Source organism: Malurus melanocephalus, unplaced genomic scaffold, assembly GCF_030028575.1.
Source record: "Malurus melanocephalus ecotype Western Australia unplaced genomic scaffold, MMel_1.1 scaffold_636, whole genome shotgun sequence".
Classification (NCBI taxonomy): domain Eukaryota; kingdom Metazoa; phylum Chordata; class Aves; order Passeriformes; family Maluridae; genus Malurus; species Malurus melanocephalus.
In genome coordinates, this window is record NW_026623868.1 from 251,541 (window position 1) to 271,756 (window position 20,216).

General features: G+C 42.7%; 1 protein-coding gene across 1 annotated transcript in view; it reads left to right on the top strand.

Annotated features, from left to right (window-relative positions):
- The first annotated feature begins 217 nt into the window (after nucleotides 1–217).
- Nucleotides 218–20,216, top strand: part of ZNF532 (zinc finger protein 532) — a 30,231-nt gene continuing 10,232 nt past the window's right edge. The window contains 5 exon segments of the mRNA XM_057383497.1: nucleotides 218–332; nucleotides 335–424; nucleotides 9,238–11,594; nucleotides 16,121–16,302; nucleotides 19,154–19,330. Coding sequence (XP_057239480.1) covers nucleotides 218–332; nucleotides 335–424; nucleotides 9,238–11,594; nucleotides 16,121–16,302; nucleotides 19,154–19,330 — 2,921 coding nt within the window.

Here is a 20,216-nt window from a genome sequence, read left to right on the forward strand (position 1 = left end):
GCTCCCAGGGCCCGTTCGGACAGGGCCAAACCCGGGCCGGGAGCGCGCAGACCCGCGGGGAGGTGCCCGGGGCCGCGGCGGCCCGGAGGAGGGAGCGGCCCCCCGGACCGAGGGGCCGAGGGAGGGCCGGCCGCGGTTGCGGCCGCAACAGCCTGTGCGGGGAAAACGGGCCGAGGCAGCGGAAGAACATGGTGGTTCTCCCCAGAACGGGGTGGGGATGAGGGATGCGGAGAAGGTGTCTCCGCAGGGAGGGGTGCAGGGTTGTGCCCGAGACCTCTGTTCAGTTGCAGGTGCAGCCAGGGGCAGAGGGGCTTTCCGGGGTCGCCCGTCCGTCCGAGGGAGCCCTGCAGAGCAGCATCTCCCGCAGCCCCCAAGAGGAGGGGGTTTCAGCGCGTAGGCGGTTACTGGTGTTCCCAGAGCAAGGGTGAGTAGCCAAGAGGAGCGGGGTGGCTGCTGTCTCGGTCTGGGTGCCTGTCAGCCMTGCAGGAGGAAGGCCCTGTGTGGCCGAGGTGAAGGGGAGCGGGCAGGAGGAGAGCGGCTACGGGCACAGGTGGGTGCGGACCCCCGGAGCGGCCTGGGCACCGCAGGGTGCCGAGAGCCTGGGCAGCCATCGCCTGAGAGATGCMAGGCCGGGCAGGCGGTCGGTCCGCACAATTTCTGCGGGGTGGGAGCTGCGCAGAGCCTGACCGGGCCTCCCCAGCCGGCGGCTGCCAGCCGGGGGGGACTGCCCAGCCGTGGGGTTGCAGCTCGCTGCTTCTCAAGGCCTCCAGCACAGTCGAATAGCAAAAGAAAAAAAAAAAAAAAATAAATCAGCGTAGCAGTCAAATCGGTTCTGCGAGCTGGGGGCAAAGGAACTATTTTGCAGGCATCTTGCTGTTGCGGAAATGGATTTCTTGAGGGGAGGGAGGCGCGTTTGTGGGTACTCTGCAGTAATGCTACTCAGAGCAGAGAAAATGCCACTCGGAGCGGCCCCAGATGGAACGAGCGGTGGGGAGGGCGTAAGGGAGAAACCCTCGATCGGGCACCCCATGGCAGTGGGCATGAGGGGGCAGATGTGACGTGTGTGAGCAGCCACCCCTCATCTGTGGGAACAGAGGGGGAGCAGCCCGGGTTAGCAGTCTGTCTCCCAGGGCTGTGGCCGAGCCTGCCTGGTGCTGCAAGAGAGATCCTGTGAGGATTTTTATTGCGGTCTCTTTGTTAGCTACAGACAGGCACGCACACACAGCTCTCAGCCAGGTTGTGGGAGGTAAGTGGGGGAGGCGAGGAAGGGAGCGTGCGGGGGGCTCTGGGGAGCAGGGGCTGCGTGGGCCGGGCACGAGGGGAGCCGGGGTACAGGGCTGTGCCGGCTCCACGCCACACAAAAAAACAGCCCCTGCGATTTTCAGGACTTGTTGGCAACTCAGCGAGGGTTGCCATAGCTTTTTATGTAGGGTGACCAGAACCGGCTGGAACTGGTTTGAGGCAGATCAGCTCCTGAACACAATGCAGTCACTGAGCTACTACACTGGGATAGCTTCCTCCCTTCATGGCAGCCAAAAGCAGAGGAGCTTGCAGAAAGATACCATCCCAAAACAGTATGTGAATGCACACTTTAGACACACAGCACTGGTATGTGGCTAACGTAGTCATAAAGGGTTCTGTATGTAAATGTACATATTTGCAGTAACTGAGATTACTTTGACTTTTCGTGCCTTTTTATGCTTAAGGAATGGGCAAGAGCTGAGATTTATGACCCTTATTAAAATAGTTTTGCTTTGCAAGGGTGGGACACTGCTTATGCAGTCTATTTTAAAACTAAACTAAATAAAATTGATTGAATGATTTGTAATTGTAGTTATGCTTGTGACTGAGGATGCTTTGCATGCTGTTTTATTTACAGGGTGCTGTCTTGTGGTTTGCTTCTTTAGGATGCACTAAGGGGGGTTTGCTGTGCCTTTCTCTAAGGCCAAAAGGAGACAATATTGTTGTAGAATTGCGCATAAAAGCGTGGAAAAGATGCTGTAAGGCAACTTGTTTTCCCTTTTTTTTTTTCCTTGTAGGCCTATTGATTTGGGCTGCCTTTAACCCTTTGGTGTTTGCGGAGGTAATGCGGCTGTGGCAGTAACTGAGCACTGGCTAAAAAAATCTCTCAAAGGTCAAGGTTCACAAGGTGAGACGTGGTGGTTTGGGCCGAGTATAACAATAATGTGGAGGTACATCCTGATTGCACACTTGGCACATTAGGAAGGAGACAATTGTTTAAGTGTTACTGAAGAAATGCTATTAAGGTCCTCCAGTTTTAATAGGATTGAAGCTATTATTTGTAAAGACTTACTGATATCTTGTCTAAATACAGTATTTTCATTGAAATATATCCAKATGTATGTTTCTTTCCCCCAATGAAGTGATGAGGAATAGGCCTCTGAATGACAGTCATGAATTGTGGACCAGCTGTGGCAAGGGAGCTCTTCTGTGCTGCATTAGAGAGTCACACATGCAGAATTTGCTGTCCGATTATTTACAGGTTATTGTTTGGCCACTTCTCAGTGACCCAATACTTGGTTCTGGATTAAGGTCTTCAGTGTTAAACATGCACTTAGTATCGCTTACAGAGAAAAAAAACGGTGCAAAAGAAATTGGACAGCTTTTATTAAATTACTGTGACCTGGGGAGGATTTTGCAGCAGCCAAGTGGGAAAGATGTATTTTGGAGGGCTGGATGGAGCTCCAGTTCATTTTCAGTGGCATGAATTACAATATTGTGCAGTAATGAAATCAGCAGAGGAAACCGGATGGGCAGTGCAGCAGCTGCAGAGGGGTGACTGCTTTTAACTCAAAGCAATGGATAATGGATAGGATTCTTATTTTATCTTTCTCAACTGAAAAATAAAAAATACGTACTTAGATTTGAGCTGACGTTATTATAGTGAAATCTGAAGGATTCAGAGAGAGGGAGAGGGGCAGAGAGAAGGAAGCAGTAATGAATCTAGCATAGGGAAGAACAAAGGCTGTTAGAGCTTATACAGTGGATCACTAAGCATTTTGCCTGGGGGATTCTTTTGCTAGAACTGTTACTTCCTATAACAGGAAATCAGCAACTCTARAATCCTAACCAGCGTGATTTTTAAAAAGTTTTCCCAGTCCTGGCTGCATTAGCTGGTTTGGTAATCTACAATCAACATAACATGGAGGCAGAACATTGGAAATACTCTATTGTGGTATGAAATGAGGGTCCTTTCCTCTGTGCTCAGCAGACTAGTCAGTCCTAAAAGCCTTGAGAGGTTGTGGATACTGGGTAAGTTGTGTGCTAGCTGATGAGGCAGGGTGACAATACAAGGGAACCTTTTTGTTTCTGACTGCAGTCAATTGCATAAGGCATTGAGCTATTAATTGTAGAAAAGTGAAAATAGCATGCTAACATTTGGCCTGAAATTCTGGGTTTGTGGGCTTTACTGCAGCTGTGATGTGTTGTTTTTCAGGTTTGATAGGGCAGTGAATAGCTTGTGGTGGAGCAAAATGATGCCTGACAGATTACTGTGCTGATTTCTGCTCTTCAGCATCGGGATGCAGAGGGTCTATATTTGACTGTAGATGTCTGTAGCAGAATCATGCTTGCAAACAGGAATTCTTTTTGCCTGATAGGAATGGGATCTCTTCCTGATGAGGATGCATTTTCTTTCCCAAGTGTCAGCTAAAATTAATATATTACAAAAGAGCACCTTTTAGGTGTCTTAGGGATAGGGTTTTTTTTCCTTCTGCCAGAATAGTAAGCAGTTTTAATATTGTAAGTTCTTGGATTGTGACAAAATTTCTTGTACCTGTTTTGTTTGGGTTTCCTCAGAATGCTATCTGTATTATGAATTTTTATTTTTAGCAAAGGAGATTTTGAATTTGCAGGGATTTTTGTTGGCTGTAAGATGAGAAGCCTGAATAGATGGAGTCTGCGGTGTTCTTGGTGAGTTGTCTTTTCTCAGTCGAGTAATATCTGTAAATGCTTTTCATCAGGAGATTTGGATTGTGCACACAGGCCAGCATTCCCGCAACAAATGCTAATGCTGGAGGGCTGGTCCTCTGTATCAGCACCCAGGATCTCATTTTGCAGTGATCTCAGTTATTTGATCTCCAGAATGAGGGTAAGAATTTATCACATTCCAAGCCCCTTTGGAATGAATTGACTAACTTGTTTTCTTAGCCATGTGTCTGTATGTTAAAATACAAGTACGCCACAGAGTACYAGGAATGTATGTTCAAAAAAACCCAAACTTGACCCTAATGTTTTTGGGCCTGGTTGTTGCCCTGATGGGCCCTGCCTGGCTGGGAGAGCTCTCTGGGAGGCTGCAGCTGCTCATGCTGTGCTTGGGCCACAATTGCCATTCACTTCAAAAAAAAGTACCTTAAAGGAAAGAGGTGGCAAGCTTGTGCCATTTATAATGTAATTAGAATCTGTGCTAGTTTGGGAATCTCAATACTCTGTCCTTTATTGTTGTACATCTGAATTATTCATGGGTTACCGTCCTAGCCGGTTGTACATACAGAAGTACAAAATTAAGCCATGTTGGTAATTAATTCTTAARTAGAGTACAAAAAGAATGGTATGTAGATTTCCCTGCTTTTCAGGARCTCATTTCTTTTTTAGGAGGGATTTGGGAAGTGGCTAGTTCCAAACCGTAGCYTGAATCTCTTGATAATACAGGTGGTTTTCCTGTGGTCAGCTGTAGCTGGGGATGGCCTGTTCAGCTCCATGTTGAGCATRAGGAGATTCCTTGTTCCTGTGCTGAAACGTTCCTGTTCTTTTGCCAGCCAAAGGCTGATTGTGCTGAACTTTGAACCAGTTATGTGTAGTTCTCTTTAAGCTGTGCTGAAGAGATGGTTCAGACTCTGGAAGATTCCCCTTCTCTCCCTTCTTGTTTTGTCCTGCCCAAAGAGAACTTGAGATACCCAGTTCAAAAACTGGTATGTTGGACTACAGGCTGAGGTTCCTAAGGAGTCATAAACTACAAGTAATACTATTCTGGCTGTCAGAATGGTGGATTAAGTCTTTTACCCATTGAGTCTTGTGCATGGAAACAAATTAGATTTTCCCCTTTTTTGAAGGCAGAGAGATATGGTGTACAATACAGACAAAGTAGGTTGCTTGGTATGAATTTCAACTGTGAAACACCCCATACTTCACAAAGACATTTASATTAGGACTGGCATGACCTTACGGATGCTGTGGATGGGGACCTTTACCCTAAGAAATACAAATTTCTTAGGGTAAGAATTACTTTGCCTGTTGTGAAAGGAACTGCTGTGATTTGTGGAAGTGGGTGTTTATCTGGCTTTTGCAGTAGTAGCAAGCCATGGGCCCTTTTATATTGAAAAGGAACCTGTATTTTTTGTTTATGAGCATGAGAGCCATTGCTGACTGTGGTTGAAGTGGCCTCTTGCACATCCCACTCGGCTGCTGAGTGTGTCATAGCAGGCAAGGCTGTGATTTGAGATGTGGTTCCCATTTCCTGAAGAAGGTTTTGTGGTTAGATTAGCATATTGCTTTGTCTGTCTTTACAATGCTTGGCTTTCAGAATAAATSACTGGAAGTATAAGTCAGTCATAATTACTGATAACTAATGAACTGCTCATATTCTGTGTATTAGGATGAAGTTTGCCTAATGTTATGTTATACTTTATTGTAATTATGATTTRATCCCTTTAGACTTCTCTACCTGATGAAATTTCTTGTCACAACAATACAGAAACCAAAAAACAAAAAAGTATGGTTTTATGCTGGTTAGGCTGGTATTGCTCCCTGTGTAGGCATTTTCTTCCAGAATCAGCCTGATGGTACTTAGGCGTCATTATTAATATTTGAAGGTGGAGTAATTATTCCAGATACGCTCTGGAGTAGTGTGTCTACCTGGGAATCCTTAGAAGTAACAGAATGATTGCTGTATGTGGCTATACTAGAACCAAGATACTGTCAYGTGCCAGACCCTGAAAAGAGGTGTTTCAATGTTCTCATTTCACAAAACTGGAAAGAATGCTGGTGTTCTTGGAACAATGTGCAAAAGAAAAGGTCTCTACCCTAAAGAATGTGCAGCCCACAAATGTATCTTGTACAAACAGAAGTAAAAGCAAGGGTTTAGAGAAGGTAAAGGAATGTAGTCACAAGAATGTGAATGTTACCGGTAGATGAAGATTAAAGTAGGGGATTTTCCTACTTCCTTCAATAACAAATGGACTTGCTGCTGAGGGAAGCTGAAGTTTAGTATTTGTCTGAACAGAAGCAAGGAGTAAGATATTTTAAGTATAGACATTTACATGGGACTTGAAGGTAAAGGGTAGGAATTCAGTAAACTTGGAAAATTTTTAAAAAGAAAAGAAAAGATGGTCTGGTCCTGTTGAAGCTATTGTATAAAGTTATTAGACTTGTGGTTTAACTATTTGGAAGATTTAGATGAACAGGAGAGTGAGTGTCAAGGAGGAAATGTTGGTTGGTTCTTCAAAGGTTAAGGACTAAATCGAAGAGTAAGAATTAAGCATGACTAAATGGAAGAGTAAGAATAAGACCATGTTTGTGATCCAGAAATGACAGAAGCTTCCATGCATAAATKATATAAATTGGAAAATTATTGTGAAGGGAGGAGGATTAATTGCCATTGCTGGAAAGCTTGAGGCTGTTCTTGTACCTTAGACAAAAATTAGGAGGTTGAGCAGTTTGGAGATAGGACCTGTCTGGGAGCTGCCAGGTTATTCTATTTTCTTCAGTGTTCATTAGGCTGTTGCAGTTTCCCAGAACGATTCTGATTTGAGTGTTTACAATTGCTTAGCTTTACCCCAAAAAATACCTTTTAGTCTCAGCAACAACTCTAGGCAACTTGGTCTTTCTGTGGAGAATGCTAGGCCAAATCTGCAGGTGTCCGGAAGCCAGAGCTCAAAGATAAATCTGACTTAGGAAGTAAGAAAAAGTTTCTGTGTTTCTCTGGTTTGTCCCCCCATCTTGCCTAGGTACATGAAAGGGCAGGTTTGTTTCTCCTCATATGGCTAGAGTCTTTCGGCCAGGAACAGGTACAGATACAGTGGTTGAGGAGTACTGACAACAATTGCGTGCAGTAAAACAAAAAGTCAGTTCTTCAGAAGCAGTTATTTACTTCTAAGCCCTGCTTGTCCTGCTTGTTTTTCCACTGTCAGAACAGAGTTCTCATGGTCTGTTCTTGTTTTGACATAAGTCTCCAAGTGAGTGCTTCACTGGAATGTGGTACCAGGTGAATTGGATAGAAAGTCTGACTGGGGGAAGCAAGGCAGCGGAACAGACAAGGAATACCTTGCTTTGGCTAAAATCTGTGCCATTTTCTTCATGCTGTTCATAAGAAACACTTGAGRAGAACAATGTTGGAAGTCACGCACACGTGCTTTCAGAAAGCCTGAACACAAATTAACTTCTCCTGGTTTGCCCCCAGAGCTTAGTGWCAGTAAGATGCTGATGAACAGGCACAGGGGTAGGTGTTGTCACTGAAAAGGTTCTTGGAAACTATGAAGTAAGAGTATATTCAGAGTGTGTTATCTTTTTAAGACTTGTAATCTTTCCGTAAGTTCTCTCAACTACCATCAAAAAAGTAGAACCCAGAAGCATTTCACCTCACTGTTTTGTGGCTCCCTACATTTGTAATTCCTATTGGCCATATCCAATCTTTTTCCTTGTTACTTTTATCATTGAATGATTAGTAAGCGCAGTAATGCTTGAATTTTTAAATAAACTGATTCTCTGTGTAACTTTCCTCAAGCATTCTCAGAGCACTTTTCAGAGAAAATCCAGTTCCTGGAAAACCATGATTTCCTAAGGAAGTAGGAGCTTGCCTTATTTCCTCTTCTGAATATTTACAGGCATCATCTTGGGCCAGAGAAGGAATAGACTCACAGCTTGTCTGGCAGCCAAGGTGTCAGTTGATTTTGATCTTGGATAAAAGGCAGAGTTTCATCCTTAAGAGAAGGAGTTACTCAAAGGTTTGTGGAGAAAAAAAAATAAACAAAAAACCTGGGAGGAATATGGCTGCAGAGTCCTGACAGTTGTGGTAGAAACATAGTTTATATACTGGATTTCAAGATTGGTGCCCTAGAATAGTGAGGAAGAGATTAATAAAATGGCGAGCTTAGAACTTCTCTTCCTTGAACTGACCATGTTCGTCTCCCTTTTTATTTAACTTTGATTTCTTGAAAAGTTTGAAGAATAAGAGAGATTTTTGATAAGGGCAGCAGTAATTCTCAGTCAGYTCTCAGTCAAAGACAGATGTGTCTCCTCTGCTGGGCAGTTCTCATCTTAAACATACTTGGAGGAAATAGCATGTAAGCAGGTCTTAATTCATTACTACTGGTAAATGTTAATTAAACTCCAGGATATGTAATTAGAGGAAGTTGCAGACTAGGGGGGCTGTCTAGTTCTTCTTGAGTGTGTGCACCTACTGAAAAAAGACACCTATGGACATATGTATAACCAGAATGCAACTAATTAATATCCCAGAGAAACTGTGTCAAAGCTTTCTGTGGTTTTACATGGATTTGATATGCTTTGGTCTCTGCAGTCTTTTCCATTTAATTCTCATAGGAACTTGCTTTGTAATTTGATAATATGTGTGCATCTATTTTTATATTAAGGACTTCATAAGTTAGAGGGCCCAAAACCATTAAGTGAACTGTGTAAACAATTCTCAAACCCCTTCTATATTTGCTTGAAGGTATCACATGAAATGTCTGTGTTTATTCCAATATCCTTGAAAAAATTTCCGCAGTTGTGTTCTCAGAGTCCACAGTGACTTCCAGGTAGACAATGTTAATAAACACCTAAGTCTTATAGATTTTTATTACCATCTTCAAGAAGACTCCTCACAGTGCAACTGTTGRGGAAGATCAAGACTTAGGAGAAACTGCAAGTGTCTCATGTTATTTTCATGAGTGTCCACATATTTTGCTGTAATCTGAGTCTGTGTGGGTGAGACTAGGAGGGAGTGTAGGAGAGGGGACAGGAAGAAAGTTACTGCAGTTTGAGCCCAGAATGAAATTACCAGGTTAGCATCTGTGAAGTTTATCAATTGCTATAGTTTTTGGTGTAATAATTCAACTGTACACTTGGACTGGAACACTGTTCTGTCATGTAAAACCTCTGAAAATATGACTTCAGAAGTGAAATAACGTATTTTTTGGATGGCAGATGTGAACAAACCCTTGTTCTGTACAAGACTGTGCTGCTAGAGCTTAAAGGGATCACTTTCTGTTTATTTTACAGATTTGCTTGCAATCAAATACCTGGCCATGGGGGATATGAAGACCCCAGATTTCGATGACCTTCTTGCAGCGTTTGACATACCAGACATGGTAGATCCCAAAGCAGCTATTGAATCTGGACATGATGACCACGAAAGCCACATAAAACAAAATTCTCACGCAGATGAAGATTCCCATGTCCCATCATCATCTGATGTTGGTGTGAGCGTCATTGTGAAAAATGTGCGTACTATTGATTCTTCCGAAGGTGTGGATAAGGATGGCCACCATTCCACAGGCAACGGCTTGCACAATGGCTTCCTAACGTCATCAGCTCTTGAGAGTTACGATAAAGATGAAGGGAAGTCACATAAAGATGATAGGTCAGCTTCTGAGACTACACTGAAAGATTCAGCTTTCAACCAGTTCAGCCCAATATCAAGTGCAGAAGAATTTGATGATGATGAGAGAATTGAGGTGGATGACCCCCCGGATAAAGAGGAGATGCGTGCAAATTTCAGAGCAAATGTCTTGGCAGGATCTCTGTCTCAGCAGGAATATGACAAACTCAAGGCACTTGGAGGGGAGAACTTAATTAAATCTGGAATCACTGTTTCAAGTAGTATAGATAAAAATAAAGCTGCTAAACGAGAGACAGAGACCAACGCCACAAATTTAGGTGTCTATGAGCCTTTTAAAACTCGAAAAACAGAGGACAAATTACTAAAAGACAACTCTGAGAAGCTTCTGGAAAACAGAGTACTTGATGGAAAACTGAGTACTGAAAARAGTGACCCAAATCTTGCCAGCATTTCCCAGTCCAAAGCAAAGTCATCAGCAAAGCTTTCTTCCTGCATTGCTGCAATCGCAGCACTGAGTGCTAAAAAGGCAGCTACAGATAGCAGTAAAGATTTACAGTCTAATTCAGGGGAGTCTTCTCCGTTACCAAAAGACATGAGTGAAAGTCCCCGGGCTATTGAAAAATCTCCTGAGTCTCAGAGTCTCATTGATGGTGCTAAGAAGCTTTCTTTCAAACCACCCGACAGTCCCAGAAGTGTCTCAAGTGAGAACAGCAGCAAAGGATCTCCATCTTCTCCCGCAGGGTCGACACCAGCAATTCCTAAGGTTCGCATAAAAACCATCAAGACTTCTTCTGGGGAGATCAAGAGAACTGTTACTAGAGTGTTGCCAGAAGTTGATTTGGACTCTGTTAAAAAGGCAGAGCAGTGTGCTTCCATGGTAACTTCCATGACATCTCTCCTGTCCTCACCAACTTCTGCTGTTCTCTCCTCTCCTCCCAGAGCTCCTCTCCAGTCCTCAGTTGTCACCAATGCGGTCGGATCTGCAGATCTCGCTCCCAAACAGGTCACTATCAAACCTGTGGCTACTGCCTTCCTGCCTGTTTCGGCAGTGAAAACAGCAGGCTCCCAGGTGATCAATCTGAAGCTGGCTAACAACACCACAGTGAAAGCCACTGTCATCTCTGCCGCGTCCGTGCAGAGCGCCAGCAGCGCTATTATCAAAGCTGCTAATGCCATCCAGCAGCAGACAGTAGTGGTGCCAGCATCGAGCCTTGCGAGTGCCAAACTTGTGCCAAAGACAGTCCATCTTGCCAACCTTAACCTTTTGCCTCAGGGTGCTCAAAGCACCTCTGAACTGCGGCAAGTGCTAACAAAACCCCAGCAGCAAATCAAGCAGGCAATAATTTCTGCAGCAGCCTCACAGCCTTCGAAGAAAGTGTCTCGAGTGCAGGTGGTGTCATCTCTACAGAGCTCTGTAGTGGAAGCATTCAATAAGGTGCTGAGCAGTGTCAATCCCGTACCAATTTACATCCCAAACCTTAGCCCCCCAGCCAATGCCGGAATCATGCTACCAACACGAGGTTACAAGTGTTTGGAGTGTGGCGATTCATTTGCTCTTGAGAAGAGCCTGACCCAGCATTATGACAGGAGGAGTGTGCGAATTGAAGTGACTTGTAATCATTGTACAAAGAATTTAGTTTTCTACAATAAGTGCAGCCTCTTGTCCCATGCTCGTGGGCACAAGGAGAAAGGCGTCGTTATGCAGTGTTCCCACCTGATCCTAAAACCAGTCCCAGCAGATCAAATGATAGCATCTCCTTCCAGCAATACGGCTGCAGCCATGCTCCAGAGCCCGGGGGGAGCTGGCGTGCACTCCATAACAAAGATCCAGTCTGGCTTAACTGGGACAGTGATCTCGGCCCCCACGAGCTCTCCTGTCATTCCAGCTATGCCGCTAGATGAAGATCCATCGAGACTCTGTAGACATAGTCTAAAGTGTTTGGAGTGCAATGAAGTTTTCCAAGATGAGACATCTCTTGCAACTCATTTCCAGCAGGCCGCAGACACAAGTGGACAAGTAGAGTATCCTATGTTTACATTCCAATGTTTCATCTATAAGCCTAGGAGACTTTGGATATGTTTTTTACTTTCATTTAGCTGTTAATTATCTGAATCTCTGTGATTAAAATGATAACCAAAGAACACAAAAAGTCTTGCAAGCACTTAMATAGTGAATTTCAACGCTTTGAGAAAGATATTTCTTAGAATCTTTTTAGGCCCTTAGAATCTTTTTAGGAAATCTGAAATTGGCACTGTATATTTTTGCTAAAATTAACTTTCATTTTCAAGTTAACTAGCATTAACTTGCTCACAGTTGAACATTATAATACAGAAATTAATAATGGGTTTACAAATAATGTCTTAATGCTTCTTTCTGTGCTTTGGAATTTGACTAGCCTGTGGAATCCACTTAATTGGCACCCTCATTAACAGCCTGTCTATTCAACCTGAATGATAGCTTTAAGTTATTCATTCTTGATTGGTCTTCAGGTTTTAGAATTTTCACCAAGTGCCCTAAGTGAGCGAGGCATTCCACTCACATGCAGGGAGGGACTCAGGTAGTGACAAGTGGCACACTGACTACTGACAGGAGTGCCTGCTGTTTGCCTCAGCTCCTCCTCAGAAAGTGCAAAGCACTGTTCTCACTGGCACGCGTTCCTTTCTGTGTGACCATTGGTTTAGTTGGTTGGGTTTCCTTTCCTCTTACGAGTGCTAATGAGTTCAACTTAAAAACCATTTGAAAATTCTTTACTAATGTATGTGGCCTGACCTGAAAGAAATACGTCATTAAATAAAACTTAATATTGATCAGTGTGCGATGTATTTTATAATCCTGGAAGAGTGAAGGTGGTTAATTAAATGATATGGTTGGATCTCTGTTGGGGTGTGCCAATTAAAAGGGATTCTGGTGTGTTTCAAAGCATTCAGTTGAGCTTGGTGCTCCAGCTTCTTGCTGCGGGGGAAGCTGAAAATCCGCAAGACAAGAATGTCCCAGGAATATTCCTGGGGATCACACAGCAGTGTACAGACTAAAGATTTTTAAGTCCTGCAGTTAGGAAAAAAATGCACTAGTCCTAGGAGCACAGGCACGTTCCTGTCAGGAGTAATTCACTACATGTAGGACCTATTCTGTACCACGAAGCAGCTGCAGCTGCACTGCACTGCCACTACAGGCAGTAATGTAAAGAGAATGCACATGGAAATAACCTTGATTATGTGGCTCTGCCTTAACTCCTCCCTTTTACTGGCTAGCAGAATTAGACTGAAATAGCCTGGATTCCCAGTGGAATGCCATGCAAGTGAATTTATTTATGGAAGATACTACAGGTGTGCCTACCTGTGGCAGTCTCCTTCAGCAGAAACGTTCCACCCTTAGATGTTGCTGCAGTTCTGCACAGGATCTAATGGCTGACCATGAGTATATTCTGCACCAGCTTGAGCTACTTCATACTCGGTACCTTGGGGTTTTAGCTAACTGATTTGCTGGTGCTTGTTGGTTGTAGAAAGAGTTTTTTCCCATAATAAGTTCGTCAGGTAACATTCCATTTAAGCTCCAGTAGTCCTTGTGAAAACCTGCTAGTTTTGGTACTGGAAAATAAGGCAACTAAGAAGGCCTCAAGATAAAGCAAGTGGATAAGAGACAGAAGAGGCTGGGAGGATGAGACTAAAATAGAAATGGAAAAAGATAACAAAGATAAAACGATGGGGGGGACTTTTTAGGGCAGGGAAACTAACGTTTTGCCCTTCCCTTTCTCCCTCTGGCCCTTTTTCCCTGTTGCTTCTGAGTTTGTTCTCCATACATGTCCTGTTAAGTACTGTTTGTGCTGGTGATTTACTGCAGGAAAGCAACCTTGACGTTCACAGAATGACAAAATGCAGCTGCGGGGAGGTGGATAGAGAAGTGTGGGTTCTCAGGTACTTCTGTTCAAGGAGAGCAGCCCCTGGGGGTGCAGGAGCAGCCAGAATTGCCTGCTGCCTGGCAGTGTTTGTGTCTCCTTATGGAAACTTGCTCTGCTTTAAGAGTTGCTGGATGAACAAGGCATTAATTCCTGCTTACCAGGCCCTGGAGTGGCAGGTTTTGAAAAAAAAAACCAACCTGCAAAGCACTGGAAAAAAAAGCTGTTTTCATGTTCTTCCATTTGAAAAGAACACTCTTAATAAATGTAGTCTTAAATATTCTTTGTTGAAATATCCTTTTAAATATTARTTAAACATTTTTCTTAGTCCTTTTCAATGTCAAGCAGCAGCTGTTTTTTTACCTGTGGTTGCTTCCTGTAGGGGTAGTGTTTACTGAAGAAAGACTCTGTATAGGCATTTATTAACAAGTAGTTTGCTACAGTTTCATTAGATGTTACCTCTAGAGAAGCTTGGATGAKAAATACTCTGTTTTCTTTCTTAGTGCTTGGCACTGTCTTTTGCTGTAAAACTGCCATTTGTGGGGAGAAGACAGGGAAGTTAGATGAGATTGGTATTTTTTCTTTGGAAGGAAGGAAGAAAGAAAAAAACTAAACAGTTAAATTTTGAAAACAAATAATAGGAAAAAAGGTTATTTGCAGCTTTATATTCTTTCTAATGCCCATCTCATTGCTCCTGAAATGGAAAATGTATAGTTTTGTGTTTTCAAAGACTAAGTAGTCAGTAGCTGCTCTTGTTCTTCTGAAACTCCCATTACTAAGGTAGAATGTTTTGATTAAAATAAGCAATGGTWGAACAGCCCCAGCAGTGAAAAGATCCCTATAAAGTTGTTACCTTTCTGCAATGTTTTATTGCCATTAATATTCCTGCTGAAGGAATATTACTACTTACTGACAAGTTTTGTGGCTGAACAAAACCCGCATCTGCTTGCTGGGGGGAAAAGGTATCACATCTGGGCTAATAAATGTTAGTATTTATCTTAGTTAMAGATAGGAGTATACAGCTCCCATGGAAAGTGCATAGCTCATTTCCCTTCATACTCAGCATTCTTATGTACCTTTAATTTCTACCTCCACCATTTTTCCTTCTAACTTTTTTTTTTCCTGAAACTTTGACTTTAAATGCAGGCAGGTGATGATTGTCACTGTATTTTATTTTGGTGTGGGTTGGAATGAGAGAACTGGAAGTTAATGCCACCCTAAGACCAAAATAAAATGGTAAGCAAATGTGCTGAATGTTAGAATTTCGCAGTAGAGRCTTCTTATTCTACTGTAATCAGTTACAATTAAACATTCTCTGTACTCATTGAAAYAGCAGAGCAGGGGCTTTAACTAAGAGCATTATTGGCATGTTGGGTCAGCAGATGAGTCTGGCAGCTTGCTGCAAAATCTGGGAGATCACTGAGCTGGGGCTGGAATGTTGTATGGCTTTTCTTCGGCATYACATCCCCATTTCCTTTTGTAGTCCTGCAAGCTGAAGGCTTCCAAATGTTTCTGTTACTAGAAAAAGAAATTCTGGTTTGCTKTTTGCTTACTTCATCAAATAATGCCCCAGCTTCTCCAGCATTGTATTGCAGCTTGTTAATACAGGAGCACCCAAAGAGAGATTTGGGGAATGGTACTGAAGCCCAGYACATGTGGCACTTACGCCTGGTGCCTTTTAAGCTGAACTTAAGACAAAGTTAACACCCCCAAACAGTTCTGGTCAGCCTGTGGCTGTGAGTYCCCCACTGCTGGCCACAGCTGTTTRGTCAATGAAAGCCAAATATTTGGCATTTCAGAGTGAGTAATTCAGTGTGTCTGAATGCAGCCTTACTGTGTCCCAAGGGCTCCGAGCGTGGTGCCAGTTTGAAGTCCCTGTAGTTAGCTGAACTCAGGCAGAGCCTTGCAGGAGAGCAGTAGTGTACCTATGTGAACACTATTGTAGGAGTGCCAGGTGAACTTGCATTGCAGAGATGGCAGGTTTTCTTTGCTTAACATGCTGTATATTTAATGATTTGCATTTTGCCACCTCGCTGTGTCAGGACATCAGAGACTGTGTTCAAACACACCAGGCCACAGTGCCCCCAGAGCATTTACTTCAGCATTTCTTCATGCATATGTTAGTAAATAATTTATAGTGCAGTTCTGGAGATCTTTTTTCTGGTCGATATTCTTGCAGACCATACACATTACTGTACATGCCAGACTCTTMGAGAGAACATTCCTAAAAATATGCAAATACTTGTTAAAAAAATAACCTTGTCATGAAGGAGTCTTGGTTTTTATTTTAAATTTTCATAAGTTACTGGAGGTCCTAAGTCATAATGGTAATAATTTGATTGTGGAGTTGTACGTAGGCCCCTTGCACTATCAAGGTAATCTGGGGAGGCACCTGAGTAATATTTCTGTAAACCCATGTGCCTCTTCCAAGGTCAGTGATATATGAAGGAGCTTTGTGGTCCAGAATGCCAGTTGGTCTGGCTGCCAGCTCTCTCAACAGGGCTTGTGTTTGTACTTGCCTATTCCTTTGGGTCCCATCCCAGTTATGACATTTAACCGTTATTTGCTATATTGAAGTGTTTGACACGAGACGTTACATAGAACTGAACCAAACCTTTTGTCTCATCTATTCTGGTTTGTTGTTTAGAAGACTTGCAATATCTGCCAGATGCTGCTTCCTAACCAGTGCAGTTTTGCATCACACCAGAGAATTCATCAACATAAATCTCCATACACGTGTCCTGAATGTGGAGCAATCTGCAGATCTGTCCACTTCCAGACCCATGTCACTAAGAACTGCCTGCATTATACCCGAAGAGTTGGGTTTCGGTCAGTATAATGATTCCTTTTGTTGTCAATTTATGTGTAACTTATGATTTTAAAAGTGATTTTCCATTTTCATAAGCATTGATTGGAGTATACAGCTTCATGGGTTTAAGGTTGTCATGGAAACAGTACTGTTACTACTACAAATTTTGGAATAAATACATTAGGATTCTGCTTTGTTTTGGGCATCCACTTATGTGTGGGATTAAATCAGAATATTAGCTAGTGTCACACAGATTCAGGACTTCACAATYTATAAAGTCCAGAGAATTCAGATGCACTTTCTTACTTTCAGTCTTTTAAAAAAACATATTGAGTTTTTTCAAAACATTGAATTTTAGATTGTTCTCTCTGTTAGAACAGTAATTTTCACTGTTTACTTCTAGAATGTATGGTTGAGATGTTGATGGGCATACTGCACCTGCCTGGTTGTTCTCTTTTCTATGGGAAGTCAAGAGGCTTGGCTTTACATCCCTTGGAAATTACCTTTCCCACTCAAAACAGCTTTGTCTTTTGGTTTTCCTTTGTTACATTTCTGTATTCCTTTGATTTTTATATTTCGTTGTAATGGCCACTCAGTGAGAAAATGGGAAGCAGAGACATTTCATAGAAATTGAAGTTTTTAAAGACTTGAAAAATGTTTTCTTTTTCTATTTTCCTTGCACTGAATTGCAGCAGCACAGCAAGAGATCAGAAGAGCCACCCAGACCCTGAGCTTTGCTCAGCACTCCTGAAACTTCACCCTGTCTAGCTGGTAAAAGGCCATTTTAAATCTTAGAGCAGGTAGCTCCTTAACCCCTTAAGGTGCCACAGTTCATTTACTGAGATGGTTGTGCAATCCTCCTTTAAAGGAAGAAAGCATTTTTACTGCATCGAGTCTCTTGTTTTCAGCCTGAATGCATGTCCTGACACAACTCAGCTCTTTTCATTTCTTTGGGTTTTTTTTCTTTTACTCTATTTTCTCAAGCAGTAGGCTCTCTTTTTCTGCCTTTCCTACATCTGCTTCCTGCACTCCACTGCCCTTCCCTCTAAYCTGTGTCTCTTGGGTTTGTGCACAGAATCACCTCTAGGGCCTCCTGGCCTGCCTGGGTAACACTGGCAGAATGCCAGATCCTCCACTGGAAATCTAAGTCCCTAAACTTTTCAAGATGTCTCATAAACATCCCGTGTCCCACYGAGGCAGGATTTCCAGATCTGGTGAGAGTAAGCTGAAGTCACCCAGGCAAGCAAAAGCAGTCTCTGGCAATGTTACTGTCACCCTCCTTAGACTCCTCACCCTCTCCGCAGAACTGCAGTGCATTGTCCTGACTTTCCAAAGGGCCTCTGCCAAGAAATTCCATTTGATTCCAGTGATTTAGACAGCACTAAATCACCTGAAAACTTCAGCCTGAAGTTTTACTGCATCCTGCCGAGGTAAAAGCAAGAAGCTGTTAGAGCAGTCCCCAAGAGGAAGGCTTGGTCCTTAGGAACTATGTAATATACAATGGTGGATGCTGAGCATCAGTTATTGTGTCACATCACAGAGAATAAAGCTAAGCCATGGAATGGGAAGGTGAAAATGCCACCCAGCTCTCTGGAGGTAACAGCTGAGGAGTAGATGTGTTATTGAGAGCGTCACACTGTGTATGGCTGTGAAGGACTGCTCAGCTCTGTATGACCACAGAAGATCTTAACAGACCCAAAAAAGACCAGGAGAATCTGCTTTAGAGAATGCATTGGTAAGCAGAGACTAGATGGCTATAAATTCAATGAATAGCATTAAGAGTATAAMTTAGGTGCCGAGAAAAAGGAAGGATGGCATTTCATAAAATTCAAGGGTGGTAAATTTAAAAAGGAAAACAGGATTTTTGAATGCAATGTAGCACTGTATTTCCTGCTTTATTGCCTTCATCAGGGCACTAAAACAATCAAAAAATTAATTTGACATTTATATGACATTCATATAAAAGCCCTGATAGATGCTAAAATTAAAATCCTGGAAGGGTTGAGGCCATCTATGTTTGAAGAGTTTGTCTTACTGCAAAATACTGATCAACAAGAAATTGTCTCATTTGATAGGAAATTGCTGATTGCAATATGTTCTTGGCTGATTTGTAAGCATTTAGTACTAAAGATGTAGGGCATTAAAAGGGACTGTTTTGTATAAAAATTCCTTTGTTCTAATATTAATTCAGTTTTCTAATCGTTTCATTTTAGAATAGATGCGGAAAGGTCACAAATTTTCGACACAGCAGAAGTATGTCTTTGGAAAATACTTTCCGAATTCCAGTATGATATATTGATCTGATAGTAGGGATTTGGTTTAGTTTTCCTGAGTTTCAATCTGAGTGCTGATTTGATTACATGTACAAAAAATCATTACCAGTATATCTTCATTAAATCTAAACAAGGGAAATGGTGAAAATATTTTCCTTACTGGTTTTCCTTTTGGTGATAGTCTCTAAATTGCTATGGTGTACCTTAAGCAATACCCTGCATGTGATGAAAATGCATTCTGGAAAATCTCTGTCCAAATTTGCAGAGGATTTAAGCATTCTTTCTGCAATGAATAGAATATTTGTCTGTCAACCCTTCTATCTATCTGTTTTAATGTAATAAAATAAAAACATGTTCAGACCTTGTATCTCTTAGACTTTGAAATGAAAACGTGACATTTCTTTCCCCTTACTTTGTGATTCACAAATCGGTGTTTATGTTGATTCTTACGTGGTTGTTTAAATTGACAGAGTAATGTCATTTTTTCCAGTTGTTACCCATCTGTGTTTCTCTCTTCCTGTTGCTTGAAAATCCATGTTGATTGTGTCCAGCACTACTCGGGCAGGGCTGCACTGACTCTCCTCCACTCTCTCCGCAGCTGCCTGCACTGCAATGTCGTGTACTCTGACGTGGCGGCACTCAAGTCTCATATTCAAGGTTGTCACTGTGAAGTCTTTTACAAGTGTCCTATCTGTCCCATGGCATTTAAATCTGCTCCCAGCACACACTCCCATGCCTACACACAACACCCAGGTATCAAGATAGGCGAACCAAAGTAAGCAAAATTCTTCTTCTACTGCACTTGCCTGCATTTGAATGACCTGTGAAATTGCATTCTGTCCTGTGCTTGCAGTCATAAGTCACCTCTGACAGCCACCAGTTTGTCAGCCTGCTGATAATGTGGGTTTTGTGTAATGCTTTCATGAGTTTTCATCTGGTAGTTCATTGGGCAAAGGTGGCATTTCCCTGAACGTAGCAGTAGAAGGTCTTTAAACACTGCATGCTACAAGAGAGTGATTGGAAAATGTAATTACACARATGATTTGGACAGGTGGCCAGACTGTTGCTCGTTCTCATGTTTTAATCTGCTTAGCTCATCTGCATTTTTGCTGTGAATTAAGATAATGTGATTCCAAAAAGAGCTGCTAAGACTCATCAGTGCTTACGTGGTGATTTTCATAACATCTGGTTGAAAAGTTGAGAAAAAGCAATTTTATCTCTTTATATAAGCTTTTTTATTTTCCAGTAGGTAATCTCTTTCTGGCTTAAAGCGGAAATGGGTGTGTTCTAGAGCTAGGACAGTTGGCCATAAAGGCGGTAGTTTGCTGAACGTGGTGACACGGGGCACAGGTGTGAATGGGGCCTTTGTTTAAAGCTGTTGCACACGGATGGGCTCTGCTGAAGGCAGCAGGTGCCACTGTTTGTGCAAACTCGTGCCCTCGGGTCTGAGCGTCTCACAGCACCCCTCTCTTCTGTGTGCTTCTTCCTCGCTGCTATGAGAGCCCAGTTCAGAACAAACACTCAGGAAATTTTCCAGGTGTGAATTGTCACAACTCACGCCATGAGGTGTGCTTGTACAAATTTAAGTGAGTACAGCCTTTGCCTAGAGACCTGTCTGAAATTTGGATCTTTACTGGATAGTTCTGCTACTGTGAAAGCAG